The sequence below is a fragment of the Chiloscyllium plagiosum genome, chromosome 10 (assembly GCF_004010195.1).
Source record: "Chiloscyllium plagiosum isolate BGI_BamShark_2017 chromosome 10, ASM401019v2, whole genome shotgun sequence".
In the NCBI taxonomy this organism is placed as follows: Eukaryota; Metazoa; Chordata; class Chondrichthyes; order Orectolobiformes; family Hemiscylliidae; genus Chiloscyllium; species Chiloscyllium plagiosum.
Genome location: NC_057719.1, coordinates 79,312,871 through 79,328,152, shown reverse-complemented (window position 1 = coordinate 79,328,152; position 15,282 = coordinate 79,312,871). Strand labels below are relative to the sequence as shown.

Below are 15,282 nucleotides of genomic sequence, written 5' to 3'. Positions count from 1 at the left end.
CGTGGGCAATTTTGACTGGTCAATTCTCCTGACCTGCACATCTTTGGATTGTGGAAGGAAACTGGAGCACCCGGAGGAAACCCACGCAGATACAGGGAAAATGTACAAACTCCATACAGACACAGTCACCCAAGGTGTGAATCGAACCCGGATCCCTGGCGCTGTGAAGCAGCCGTGCTAACCACTGAGCCATCATGCCACCCCTTTCAATGGGTGGTGTGTACAAAGGGCAGGGACTTAATCAACACAAGCTTACGATCCACACTTACTGGGAATTCCTCGTTCATGGGAAATAAATGCAATTCCCATTCCCGATCACGAATGGGGTTCAACGGGTTACTCACACCTGGCGGCATAGGGTAGAACACAAGCTGATCCATTAAGTGTAGTGCACGTACAGCTTTGAACATCTAAGGGAATCACAGACCTGTTATTGCTCAATCTCGTGTGGCTGTGCTTTGAAAGGTGCTGTCATAGGAGCAGAGGTGAGCTACTGCAGTAACTTCCGAGAGGGAAAGGCAAGTGAGATTGAGGGAGGTGTGTCATGTGAGGCATGCTCATGATATCATCAATGTCTGTGACCTGAGAATATAAAAGTCTCAGACACCATTTACTTGGGATCATCTGAAGCATGACACTCAATGCTTTGGGTGCAATAGTTAGCTGTAATAGACTTCCAATGGATTCTTCAATACCACAACATCCACACACCCCAGTTTCCTATTCCCCAGGGATAACACAAGTATTGCTGCATCTGGTAAAATAGTGTGATGGAAACAAACTCACACCAGGAGGCAGGAGGCAGCAAGTGTTATAACATCAGGTGAAAACACCCAGAGATTTTCAGGATCTTGATCGTTCTTGATAAACAAGCAAAAATTCAAGAGAAAGCAGAAGCAAAGTCCATGAGTGGGCATCGACCTCGATCAGCTTGTGTGCAATCAAAACTTCTCCAGAATCAAACAAAATCTCTGCTGTTAAAATGGATGTTCTTGTTCTATATCTATATGTCACGATATATTGCCACATTTCATAATTTCTATCAACACTGAAGAAAGGTGCATTATTTAAGACTTACAATTCTTAACCTCAGAATGTCTCAAAGCACTAAAAACCCAATGAAGTATTTAAGCAGTGAACTCACTGTTGTATTGTAGGAAGTACAGCAGCCACGGGGTGCAGAGCAAGATCCCACAACAACAATGAGACAACAACCAAGTGATCTGGTTTTGATAATAATAGCTGAGGGATTATGTTTGGTCAGGGCATTTGTTCTTCTGCAAATCTGGACTTTGGAATCTTTTATATCCACTTGAGGGGGGTGGACAGAGCCTCAGTTTAATATCTGTCTGAAAGACAGCGCGACAGCACTGAAATGTCAGTCTTGGGTCTCTGGAATGGGACACGAACTCACGATGTCCTAAACAAGCTTATGTGCAGCTTTCCAAACCTGCCATTTCTTCACCTTGAGCAGCCTGGGTTACAACTTCCTCCTGACTGGACCGGATGGTGGTTGTGCAGAGGTCAGAGCGCGTAGGTTGAAGGTGACGAACAATCCAATCAGCAGCAGCTGCAGAATGTGAAGAAGTGCATCTTGAATTGTCTTGTCTTTCTATAGCCTACCTCTGTCGCTTTGCCTGAATTTCTGTCGTGTGTTTCTGAATGCTTTATGAGTAGACCTTCTAACTGGGCAAAAAACCAAAAAGATGTACCCATTCAAAACTCCAGACTGCTTCAATTGAACTCCTTATCTAGTGAAATTCAGCTATGAGCAAACATAAGAGCTCTCTGTCTAGCCACTGGTCACACCGATAAATATTACTTCATTTTCAGGACAGAAAATACATTCTTTTAGTCTCATTTTTGATTCAATTAACTGGAACTTTGGCTTTAACTTCCTGATGAGATAGCGCTCCCTTTTCTGAGTCAGAATGTTGTTCAGGGCTCAGGGCTATGAGATTCAAGTTGATAATTCCAGGCTGATGCTCTCAGTGCAGTGCTGGGGGAGAGCTGAACTGGTAGAGGTCATAGAGTCAAAGATTTGCACGGAATCTTCGGACCAACTTGTCCATGCTGACCAGATATCCGAACTTACTTTAGTCCCATTTGCCAGCACTTGGTCCATATCCCTCGAAACCCTTCCAGTTTGTACACCAATACAGATATCTTTTAAATGTTGTAATTATACCAGCCTCTACCACTTCCAATGGCAGCTCATTCCATACACACACCACCCTCTGCACGAAAATATTGCCCCTTAGGTCTCCTACCTTAAACCTATGCCCTCTACTTTTGGATTCCCCTATCCTAGGGATAAAGACCTTGCTATTCATCCTTCCTATGCTCCCTCATGATTTTATAAAGCTCTATAAGGTCACCCCTCAGCCTCCAATGCTCCAGAGAAAACAACCCTGGCCTATTCAGCCTCTCCTTTGGCTCAAACCCTCCAATTTTGGCAACAGTCTTGTGTTGTCTTTTGGAGAAGATAGTATACAAGGTCACAGTTAAATCTGACTCAGATGATTGTTAAAGTTCTTATGGTATTAGATAATAAAAGAGCAAGGGTGTTCTCCTGGATACTTTGACAAATGGCTATCCTTAAACCAACAGTACTTAAAAACATTACCGAGTGGTCATTACATTGGTGCTTGTGGGAGCTTGCTGTTCACAAATTGGCCCCCGAGTTTCCTATGTTACAACAGTGACTATGCTTCAAAGGCATTTCACTGACTGTAAAGTGTTTTGGGGCAACCCGAGATCAGTGGCTTAAGTGGAACAAGAAAAAAAAAACAGCTAGAGAGAAGACAGAATCCTTTTTTTAATGCAACAGGTGAGACTGCCTGAAAAGGTGATGGAGGCAGCTTCAATAGTCTCATATGGAAATTGGACAAGGGCAAAGAGCAAACAAAGAACAAAGAAAATTACAGCACAAGAACAGACCCTTCGGCCCTCCAAGCCTGCGCCGATCCATGTCCTCTATCTAAACCTGCCTCCTATTTTCTAAGGATCTGTATCCCTCTGCTCCCTGACCATTGATGTATCTGTCTAGATACATCTTAAATGACGTTATCGTTCCCGCCCCTACCACCTCCACTGGCTGCGCATTCCAGGCACCCACCAACCTCTGCATGAAAAACTCTCCATGTATATCTCCCCTAAACTTTTCCCTCTCAGTTTGAACTTGTGACCCCTAGTAATGGAGTGCCCCACTCTGGGGGAGAGCTTCTTGCTATCAGGGTGGACCCTGACTGCACCCCTCATGATTTTGTAGACCTCAATCAGGTCCCCCCTCAACCTCTGTCTTTCTAATGAAAACAGTCCTAATCTACTCAACCTCTCTTCATAGCTAGCACCCTCCATACCAGGCAACATCCTGGTGAACCTCCTCTGCACCCTCTCCAAAGCCTTTTGGTAATGCGACGACCAGAACTGCACGCAATATTCCAAATGTGGCTGAACCAAAATCTTATGCAACTGTAACATGACCTGCCAACTCTTGTACTCAATACCCCATCCGATGAAAGAAAGCATGCCATATGCCTTCTTGACCACTCTACTGACCTGCGTTGCCACCTTCAGGGAACACCCAGATTTCTCTGGACCTCAATTTTCCATTTACAGTGTAGTTTGCTCTGGAATTGCATCTTGCAAAATGCATCACCTCGCATTTGCCGGATTGAACTCCATCTGCCATTTCTCTGCCTAACTCTCCAATCTATCTATATTCTGTTGTATTCTCTGATAGTCTCCTTCACTATCTGCTACTCCACCAATCTTGGTGTCATCTGCAAACTTACTAATCAGACCATCTATACCTTCCTCCAAATCATTTATGTATCTCACAAACAACAGTGGTCCCAGCACGGTTCCCTGTGGAACACCACTGGTAACAGTTCTCCATTTTCAGAAAATCCCTTTCACTACTACTCGGTCTCCTGTTGCTCAGCCAATTCTCTATCCATTTAGCTAGTACACCTTGAACCCCATACAACTTCACTTTCTCCATCAGCCAATCATGGGGACCCTTATCAAAAGCCTTACTGAAGTCTATGTATATGAAATTTACAGCCTTTTCCCTCATCAATCAACTTTGTCACTTCCTCAAAGAATTCTATTAAGTTGATAAGACATGACCTTCTCTGCACAAAACCATGTTGCCTGTCACTGATAGGCCCATGTTCTTCCAAATGGGAATAGATCCTATCCCTCAGTATCTTCTCTAGCAGCTTCCCTACAACTGAGGTCAGGCTCGCCGGTCTATAATTACCTGGATTATCCCTGCTACCTTTCTTAAACAAGGGGACAACATTGGCAATTCTCCAGTCCTCTGGAACCTCACCTATGTTCAAGGATGCTGCAAAGATATCTGTTAAAGACCCAGTTATTTCCTCTCTCGTTTCCCTCAGTAACCTGTGATAGATCCCATCCGGCCCTGGGGACTAGTCCACCTTAATGCCTTTTAGAATACCCAACACATCCTTCCTCCTTATGCCAACTTGACCTAGTGTAATCAAACATCAATCCCTAACCTCAACATCCGTCATGTCCTTCTCCTCAGTGAATACGGTGCAAAGTACTCATTAAGAATCTCACCTATTTCCTCTGACTCCATGCATATCTTTCCTCCTTTGTCCTTGAGTGGGCCAACCCTTTCTCTAGTTGCCCACTTGCTCCTTATATATGGAATAAAAGGCTTTGGGATTTTCCTTAACCCGGGTTGCTAAAGATATCTCATGAAGGATTGCTGCTGGGTTCTCCACTTTTTGTCATTTATATAAATGATTTGGATGCGAGCATAAGAGGTACGGTTAGTTAGTTTGCAGCTGACACCAAAATTGGAGGTGTAGTGGACAGCAAAGAAGGTTACCTCAGATTACAACAGGATCTTGATCAGATGGGCCAATGAGGTGAGAAGTGGCAGATGGAGTTTAATTCAAATAGATGCGAGGTGCTGCATTTTTGGAAAGCAAATCTTATCAGGACTTATACACTTAATGGTAAGGTCCTAGGGAGTGTTGCTGAACAAAGAGACCTTGGAGTGCAGATTCATAGCTCCTTGAAAGTGGAGTTGCAAGTAGATAGGATAGTGAAGAAGGCGTTTGGTATGCTTTCCTTTATTGGTCAGAGTATTGAGTATCGGAGGCTGAGGGGTGACCTTATAGAGGTTTACAAAGTTATGAAGGGCATGGATAGGATAACTAGACAAAGTCTTTTCCCTGGGGTCGGGGTGTCCAGAATTAGAGGGCATAAGTTTAGGGTGAGAGGGGAAAAATATAAAAGAGACATACAGGCAACTGTTTCATGCAGAGGGTGGTATGTGTATGGAATGAGCTGCCAGAGGATGTGGTGAAGGCTGGTACAATTGCAATTAAAAGGCATTTGGATGGGTATATGAATAGGAAGGGTTTGGAGGGATATGGGCCGGGTGCTGGCAGGTGGGACTAGATTGGGTTGGGATATCTGGTCGGCATGGACGGGTTGGACCGAAGGGTCTGTTTCCATGCTGTACATCTCTATGGCTCTATGACCCCTTTAGCCCTCCTAATTCCTCATTTCAGATCGAACCAGCAGAGGCTGAATAGGCCTCTCTGTGCTCTATGACTCCCCCCATGTAAATAACTTGATAGAGAGCAGCCAGGTACACTGAGCACCGATCATGGACTCATAAAGCACAAGAGGCCTTTCAGCTCTCTGTGCCTGTACTAGCTCTTTGAGCTTTTCACTGAGATCCATTAATTGGGATCTGTTGCCTTGTTTATCCAGTTGGTGGGTTTGAGGGTTTGGAATGTAAAGAAGCAACAGCCTCAATAGTATCAATAAGACATACTTACAGTGTATTCTCAGAAAGAATCGTTACTGTACGCTCCTGCTGCGGGTTGCTTTCCCCTATTGCTCCATTCCCATCCACGCTCAGCTCCCAGTGTGATACCATCTGCAATTTAGTCTGAAACATCTCTGCTTTCTTAGCTCAGATCTGGTCCAGGAGAGGGGCCTGCGCTCTGCTCCACGTACATTTAGAACCTCCCTCCATCGCTGCTTCCTCGGCTCACTCATGACAGAGCAAGCTTCCTAAATTAGCACTTTGAACTGCATAGCTGCTGCTCACTGAGGTGCAACAGTGTGGGGCCCGGTGCGTCAGTCTGAACTCCAGTGCGGTAGCTTGGCAGATCATTAACCTAGGCAGGAGCCCTCTTGGCTGCACTCCTCTGAAGAAATACTACACTGTCCCACCAAAGACTCCTAGGACAGGTACAGCACAAGTTAGACAGAAAGCAAGCCAGAGAAAATCTTACCTGCATCCTAGCCATTATTTACCACTCAACTAAGACCTACTGCGCTTACATAGTGTTTGCAATGTAGTACAAATGGTTTGGTAATGATTTGCCGCGGCACATTCGCCGCCGCCGATTAGCCACTGCCGGTTCGCCACCAGCGTTTCTCCACTGGGGTCGTTTGACCTCTGGAGACTATTCGCCACTGGAAATATATATATGTACTGATCGTTTTCCCTCCCGCCTGTTCTGTCATACTTCTCAGTCCCCTTTATTTATACAACAACGTACTACATATTGATTAAAAAAAAAGAGGTGAAATAAATATCATTTTATTGGTTTATACATAAAAATGAGTTACAAACACTTGCGATGGTGAATCGTCCTCAGTGGCCAATGGGTGGTGGCTAAGCGTCCTCGGCAGTGAAAGGACATGGCTAATTGGCAGCGGCGAATGGTCCCATCCCGGTACAAACATCCAGAGATATTTCCTACCTTATAATAATGGCTACATTTTAAAAGTATGCATCCGACTTTAAAGCACTTTGCGATGTTTTAAGGTTGTGAAGGGCACTACAGAAATGCAGTTTTGCTGCCTTTTTCTGACTCGGAGCATGCCAGTGAGTTTTCACTCCTTGATGATAGTGGAGTGTTTAAGAATACCACGGGCTGTGGCCTGTACATCTGCACATCTGCCAAACTAGAAAACATCTGTCACATTAAATATACATTAGCACATGAGGGCAGGAAATATCTGCGTGTTGTGGGATCTTTGCAGTAAAAGATCCACAACTGCTGCTCTTTGGACCTGAGCTTATTGTCTTAGTTCTGCAGACATCCTGGCTTGACCATCCATGATTGCTGGGCTTCCCACTTCTTGATGGACCCTGGTCACATTCTACACCATTGAGCCTGACCTCTTGCTCATGTTTAAAAATTCATGCAGGTACAGAATCGAGCCAATATGGAACAGGGGTACTTGAATTTGATTAAACAGCTTGAACAAAAATTGGAAGAGAAGTCATGTTCGGTCAGAAAGATTCACTGCGATTTCCTTCAATGCACTTCACAAACGGTATCTCATGTTTTAAAGGAGACCCGCTCCACCTGAACCATTGAGGCGAAGCTTGCAAACTGGCCTCAGCTCCCTTGGAGGTTGATCCTGCAGTAAATGGATATTTCGAAAGGTTTTGAGCTATAGAGAGAGGTTGAATAGGCCAGGGCTGTTTTCCCTGGGGCGTCGGAGGCTGAGGAGTAGCCTTATAGAGGTTTGTAAAATCACGAGAGGCACAGATAGGAGACTAGATTGGGTTGGGATATCTGGTCGGCATGGACAAGTTGGACCGAAGGGTCTGTTTCTGTGCTGTACATCTCCATGACTCGATGGCATTAATTCAGGGAGTGAATGGAGAGTGAATACAACTCCATCTTCCACTCTCCAGAAAATTAAGATCATCTGAATCGCACCCCCCCCCCCCAACCCACTCAAATCTTTATGGGAATCCTGCTCCCCAATATCCTCTGCTCTTTAGCCTCCATTAGTTTCTCCCACAGTCCAAAGACATGCAGGGTAGGTGGATTAGCCATGGTAAATGTGGGGTAATGGGGATAGAGTAGAGGGCTGGGTATGGATGGGATGTTCTTTGGAGGGTTGGTATAGACCTGACAGGCCAAATGGCCTCTTTCCACACTGAAGAGATTCTATGAGTTGCGCAATCAGGTAAAACACAGCAGGCCAGGCAGCATCTGAGGAGCAGGGGAATCGACACTTCGGACATGAACCCATCATCAGACTTATGCCTGAAACGTCAATTCTCCTGCTCCTCGGATGCTGTCTGACCTGCTGTGCTTTTCCAGCACCACACTCTTGACTCTGATCTCCAGCATCTGCAATCCTCACTTTCTCCCAATCAGGCAAAACCTCAATTACAAAGTCATAGAAACGGACAGCATGGAAACAGACCCTTCGGTCTAACACGTCCATGCCGACCAGATATCCTAAACTAACCTACCCCTATTTTCCAGCACTTGGCCCATATCCTTCCAAACACTTCCTATTCATATACTCATCCAGATACCTTTTAAATGTTGTAATTGTACCAGCCTCCACCACCACCTCAGGCAGCTCATTCCAATTGTAAAATTCTCGACCGGACCTTCAATTCCGTCCATGATTTCACCCCTCTCCATCTCTGTAGCCTACTCCTCTGAGACCTAGGTGTTCTTGGTGGGTCATTTCCCCATTCCCCACCCTACCATTGGCAGCCATGTTTACAACCACGTGGACCCCATGCTCTGGCAATTCCTTCCTAAATTCTCTATCCTATCACCTTTGAGATGCTCCTCCAAACCAGGTACAACCTGGTAACGCTCTTGTCTCTGTATCAGAACAATTGTGGGTTCAAGTCTCAATCTAGGAATTTAGTAGCAAAAACAGCACTGACACTTCAGTGCAGTGCCAAGGAAGTGCAGAACTGTCAGAGCTATCATCTTCAGATGAAATGTCAAATCAAGTCCCTCCAGCCCTCTCAGAGGAACTTAAGAAAACTGCACTACTTCCAAGAGGAGGAGTGGAGCTAGCAAGTGACTTGGCTAACATTTACCCATCAATCAACATCACAGACAATGTTGCATTAGATTGCTGCTTGTGAGAGCTTGCTGTATGCAAATTGGCTGCAGCATTTCCTATCTTAGAAGCGACTACACTTCAAAAGTATTTTATTGACTACAACACTCTTCAGGCGGCTAGGAAAGGCACTACATAAGTGCAACGTCTTTCCTTCATACAGCCGTTATCAAAGTTGCGATCGCCTGTCCTAAGACCTTGCTCTGTGACTCAACAGCAGTTTTTGTTACACTCTTGCATAGCTCCAAGGGAAAATTTATCCTGTCAGAGGTGCTATGTAAATGAAAGTTGCTCTAGCTTAAAAACTGGCAGAGCAAGGAAGGACAGGCACCAACTGCACCCGCAGAAACACAAACTGATGTTTACTGGAACTAATGGGCAACGGGTCACGTTCAATAACACATTGAAGCCAGCAGGTCACGAATGTCACCTGTTATATTCTGAGTTGGCTGCAAAGATACCTGCTCAAAGCTGGCAGGGTCCTATTTAAACCCATGCACACCCGGCGCTGATGATGTTATTGGGAGCAAGCTACATTTTAAAGCAAGATGTTAGTGTGGGGAAGTGGAAGAGAGTGTCTAGTCAGATCCAAACAGCAAGGAAGGGGATGAAAGCTTACCTTTGCAAAGTTTTTCTCAACCATCAACTTCAGCAACACTAAAGTCGGGGTTATACAGGCCTCTGGTAACCCTACTTACCTGTTCACTGAATTAAATGACAGCTGGATTTAGTTCTCTACATGTCTTTACCTGACCTTGACAGTGAAATGATTAATGTTTAATGTCAAAGGAACCCAGAGACTGTTGTTTCTGAGCTTTGTTCTGGAGGGAGGGGGAAAGAGGGTAGTGGGGCAGGGGAAGAGAGCAGTGTCTAATTCGGCGGTGGCGAACATATAAAGCAGTCTTTCATATAACAATCTCTGGACCACTTTGAACAGCTACAGGTGTCCACACCCTACTACTCCCATCCCAGCTTTGGAATGTTAACTCTACGGCATGGATTAAATTCCAAGCCAAAATGACATTTCTGAGAGGCTGGCTGGAGAGCTGGAAATTGTAAACCATCAAGAAAAGGAACACAGAGGGGGTTCTCTCACGAGCTCAGGACAGAGTGCTCTGGGATTGGGTTTGACCCCACAACTGTCAGAATCCGCAGTGATGGCCTTACCTGCCGAGCCACAGTTACCTGCAGGAGCATTGCTCTGAAATTCACATGAGGGTGGAACAGCTGCACACGAGACATTTTGTTCACTGTCTAACATACTCCATGTCTGTCACAACCTCAGGATGAAGTGCTTTGCAGCCAATGACATACTCTTGTAGCGTATTTTAGTCACTGGTGTGATGTAGAAAAGGCAGAAGGCAATTTGATCTCAGCAAGCTCCTAAAAAAAAAACAAATGAGCTGATCATTTGCTTTAGTGCTGCTGGGTTGAGGGTTAAAAATTGGTCGGTATATTGGGGAGAACACCACCATTTCTCCTGTCAAATGGTGCTGTGTACCTTTTGTATTCATAGGAGGGCACAGAAGGGGCTGCAGATTTAGTGTCTCAAAATATGGCACCTCTGGTAATGTGGAGAACTCCCTCAGTAGTGTGCTGAAGGGTCAACCTGTCTTTTGAGCTCAGAGCCTCTGGAATGGGGACACAAGACATGACCATTCAGCCCATCGAATCATGAAAATAACCGATGATGTTCAGACTCATGGGCAGGTGATGGCCCTGTATTATCACTAGATTAATGACCCCAAAACTCAGATTAATGTTCTGGGACCCAGATTCAAATGCTCCCATGGCAGATGGTGGCATTTGAATTCAATAAAAAAAAATCTGGAGTTAAGAGTTGCATGCCAGCCATGAAATGGTCGCCGATTGTTAGAAAAACCTTTAGGGAAGGAAATCTGCCACCTGCTCATGTATTTAACAGTGGCTAGCACTGTTGCCTCTGATCCAGAAGGTCATGAGTTCAAACCCCACTCAGACTCATAGTGCCACTGGTGCCTATTGAGTGATTCCACCCTACTACCATTCCGTTTGTAGAAGTATGTTTAACAGAGCCCAAGTCCCTGCCCAGCATGCATGATGGGCATAGCCAACTACAACTCAAAAGGGAAAACACAGAAACTAACAGCAACAGTAGATTGTCCAGCTGACCCTCTATCTCAATGCCACACTCTTGATGCCTTTAACCATAAAAATCAAAATCAGTCTCTTTCTTGAATGTACAACTTTTTACATGGTGTCTGTTTGGCTGAAAGTTTCTCAGAAAACGTCACTCATTAAAGATTGCTACAGGCATTGGTCAGTCCCAATGTCAAAGCAGTTTATGTTCAAACACCCCCTGAACTCTACATTCCCACTATCTGATCAAGAACTGATTCAGACATTCCTCGTGAATGAAATCAGAAATTGCTGGAAAATCCCAGCAGGTCAGGCAGCGTCTGTGGAAAGAAAGTAAGGTTAACATTTCAAATCCAGTGACCCTCCTTCAGAACGGTTCTGGAGGAGGGTCACTGGACCTGAAACAATAACTCTGCTTTCTCTCCACAGATGCTGCCTGACCTGCTGAACGTTTTCCAGCAAGTTTGGATTTCGTTTCTGATTTCCAGTACCCACAGTACTTTGGTTTTTTTTTGTTCAGACATTTCTCACCCTGTCATCTCTGTAAAATACAAACTTCAGGAACCTCAAATCTTGAATCCCAGAGAGTACACCCTCCTCAATATTGAGTAAACGTTATAAGGGACATGTGCCAAAGGCAGATTTATGGAGTTAGGCCACGGATCAGCCATGATCTCATTGAATGGTGGAACAGACTTGAGGGGCTGAATAGCCTATGCTTGCTCTTACGTTGCTATTGTGGAAAACATAGGAAACTGGTAGTAAAGGGCATTGTTGCCTCAGTCGAAGGAAGGAAGGGAAATTGTCTTGCCCAGAATTGCTTCTGTTATCTGTCCTCAACATTTCTTCTTTAAGAAGCATTGTTGACATCTGGATCCTATTATCCTGCCTGATTATCAAGCAATATTTAAGTAGCCTCTGTGGTGTCATCCGTTCGCACATTTGGCTATTAACCGAAAGGTTTGTGGTTCAAGTCCATCCAGGGAAGAGTTTTGCTTCTATTGGATGTCCTATGACACAGGTTTGTGCTGTACACTTTGGTCAAAATATCACCCCACCCAACCCCATAATTTAGAAGCCCTCCTGTGACACAGTGGTAGTGTCCCTGAACCGGGAGGCCCGAGTTCAAGTCCCATCTGCTCCCGAGCTGTGTAATGATATCTCTGAACAGGTTAATTAGAAAAAATAGATTAAATTTTAAAAATATTTCCAAATCAAGCATCATTCATGATATCCTTTGAAATGTGTCTGTTTTGGCTCAGCAGTAGTGCATTCTCAATTTGAAGTCACAAATGATCTTGACCGTACCCCATAGTAGTGGCAAAGTGAGGCACTATTGAAGATGCCATCTTTGTGGTGTGAGATTGCACTGAAGCTCATTCTCCACCTCTGCAAAGGTGGAGGTTAACAATGTCATGACATGCTTTGAAAAAGAATTGTTCGTGGCATCTCGACCCCAACCCAAATTTACCAAAATTAACAGATTATCTGGTCATCAAAACAACAATTGCTGTGCACAAATTGGCTGCTACTTTGTGCACAAATACAACAGTGGGATATATTTTCAAAAGTGCTTCATCGACTGTCAACTGCTTCGGGGATATCCTGAGAATGTGAAGGGGCGTTATTCAGATGCAAGTCTTGCTGTCCCTGTAAAATGTAAACCTAAATAGCCTCACATGACTCCCTGAGTAAGCTCCTTCCTCCATTTTGGAAAGGACAGGAAGACGGATGTCATTCCTGCCTCAGGAGAGGGAAGGAAAGTGTGGACAGTGCAGCACAAGGGCAGATGCTACTTGGCCTGTGATTTACCCAGTATGTCGAGGGTTACATGCTCTGTTAGGCCAGCCCTGACCTGTGGGCCTCTGTAGGAAACAGATGGGCGGACTCCCTTCACAGTCTGTGTAAACAAACCTAACCACAAGACCCCAGTGAGCTTTGTTCTCAAAGGAAAACCAACCCAGCTGTTTCTGCCCAGTGAATGGGTGACTGAGCATGGGGTCAAGGGTCGAGCAGTTGATGGGGTCAAGTGTCTGCCTGTTTGGACTGAGGCCCCCTCCCTCTAAATACACTGCCTGGATGTGTCAATTCTGGCTTCATACTAAATAAAGTGCAGGCAATCTCTGCCACAACTTCACAAAACTGAAATTTTACGATGGTGGTTTAAACAAAAGCAAATAACTTTCGCCTTTTGTAATTTCATTATGTCCCAGAGTATTTGATGTGTAGTCACTGTTCTAACTTTACCAATGCAGCAGCCAATGTGTGCATCGCAAGCTCCCACAAGCAGTAATGTGATAATGGCCAGATCATCTGATGTTGGTTGAAGGATCAATATGTGCCACACTCTGTTCTTGATCAAGTACATGCCCACAACCTTTTATATCCACCAGGAAGGCCTCCACTTGGCAAAACATTGGAAAGCCAATTGAAAGCAATGTACCATCAGAATGTCAACTTGTATTTTCGGCTCATATCTCTGGAGCGGGATGTGCCAGGGGAGAGATGAGTACTAGCCACTAAACCATGGCTGACTTTTTTTTCTGAATGAAAGCAAAGTTCTTCTTTGGACACATCCTGATCTGTTTCTGGGCAAACCCATTGACCCAAAGCCATGGATAATAATTAATTGGCCACGGCTAATCGAAAACCTAGATACGCTCAAGAAGTAGAGTGTGTTTTTGAGACAGAGAGATATAAAGACGCACATCAGAATAGGTGGGAAATTTTCCCTTTAAAGATCATTTGGCAGTATTTATTTAACAAACATAACATTGGAATTTTGTGACCTTGGAGGGAACGTGGGTTAATAAGTAAATTGGGCTTGTCTGTAAAACGGTCTTTTACAAACACAACTTGCATTTATATAGCACTTTTGACATAGCAAACAACCCAATGTGCTTCACAAGGGGCATTATCAACCAAAACTTTAACCCTGAACTAAAAGGGCACTGTTTTGACAGGTAACTAAAACCTCCAAGAAGAAGGTTCTAAGGAGGGCACTGAGTTGCAGGGAGTTTTAACAAGGGATTTCAGAGGTGACTGAAGATATGGCCACCCCATTAGTGGGGAAAAGGAAATCATGGATGTAATGAGGGCCAAAACTGGTGGGGCACAGAGATCTCAGATAATTGTAGGGCTATTGTAGAGAAAGGGTGAGGCATGGCTGCAAACCATATCACAATTAGTAAGGCAACAATAGGGCTTGCCTTCCATTCACAGGTAAAAGTAGAGAGAAGTGAAATATGAATTGTAAAGTGCACTAAATGAAAACCTAAAATTCAGTTTATATTTGTAAATCCAAACTAATCTCAGTTTGCTTATGGATTTCAGAGTTTGGGTCAGGATTCTACCTCCCTCAAGAGCAAGCCCAACTCTGCCAGGATTACCTCTGACAAGTTGAGAACTGCATGAAATACAGAGTGTAATTCCACAGCTCCGAGCCTCAGGAATCAGAGGGAAATGCTCTGGGAAGAGGTTGCATTGGGAAGGGTGAAGGGGAGGTGCAGAGGAGGCAAAGGCTATCAAGAAGGATGGTGGTTGCAATGTTAAATGGGTTAAGTATGTTCCTTGATTTATTGGATCGATACAACAGGTTTTTGTATGCATGGTGAGGGCAACTTGGCTATCATAAATACACGAACAACACACAGGCTCACACTGGGCATTGGTCTGGTATTGAAAGTCTGAAATACACTGCTATATCACATGCTTGTAACTAAGAAGATTAAACGTGGCTGTGTCACATGATGCAAACAAAAGAGTATGCCAGCCCTACAACTCTTCATGATTTCTGCTCTTCTCCAACTCTTGAGCATCCCAATTTACCTCCCCTTATTTACGGCAGCCCTGTCTACAGCTGCCCAGATCAGAAGCACTATTCTCTTCCTTCCCTACACCTCTCCCTCCTGCTATATAATAGTTATAGAGTCATACAGCATGGAAACAGACCCTTCAGGTCCAGGTTGTCCATGCCGACCAGACATCATGAATTAATCTAGTCCCACTTGCCAGCATTTGACCCATATCCCCTTCCTATTCATGTGCCCATCCTCTTTCACCAACATTATACTGTGCCTGGTCATTTGAGTCACTGTGAGATATTGTTGATAATGCTTCTGGGACATTTTGCTATGTTAAAGACTTTAATTTGTTGTGACAAATATCACAAGCACATAAATGTGGCATTGGCGGTATGGCCATGATACCATGATGCTATCTACATTTTGTCCTCCAACCGGTTCAGACATGTGAGACACATCAGTT

General features: G+C 44.5%; 1 protein-coding gene across 9 annotated transcripts in view; it reads right to left on the bottom strand.

Annotated features, from left to right (window-relative positions):
• The window catches only part of LOC122553810 (pleckstrin homology domain-containing family G member 3), a 195,418-nt gene that overhangs the window by 111,770 nt on the left and 68,366 nt on the right, over positions 1-15,282 (bottom strand). For 3 of the 9 annotated variants that reach the window (XM_043698160.1, XM_043698161.1, XM_043698174.1), the window contains exon 3: positions 1,451-1,570. The exons of 4 other annotated variants lie outside the window; for them this stretch is intronic. In XM_043698160.1, coding sequence (XP_043554095.1) covers positions 1,451-1,570 — 120 coding nt within the window. Of the gene's footprint in view, positions 1-1,144; positions 1,160-1,450; positions 1,571-15,282 lie in introns of those variants that run through there. 2 more of the 9 variants (XM_043698162.1, XM_043698172.1) reach the window with 2 other exon arrangements.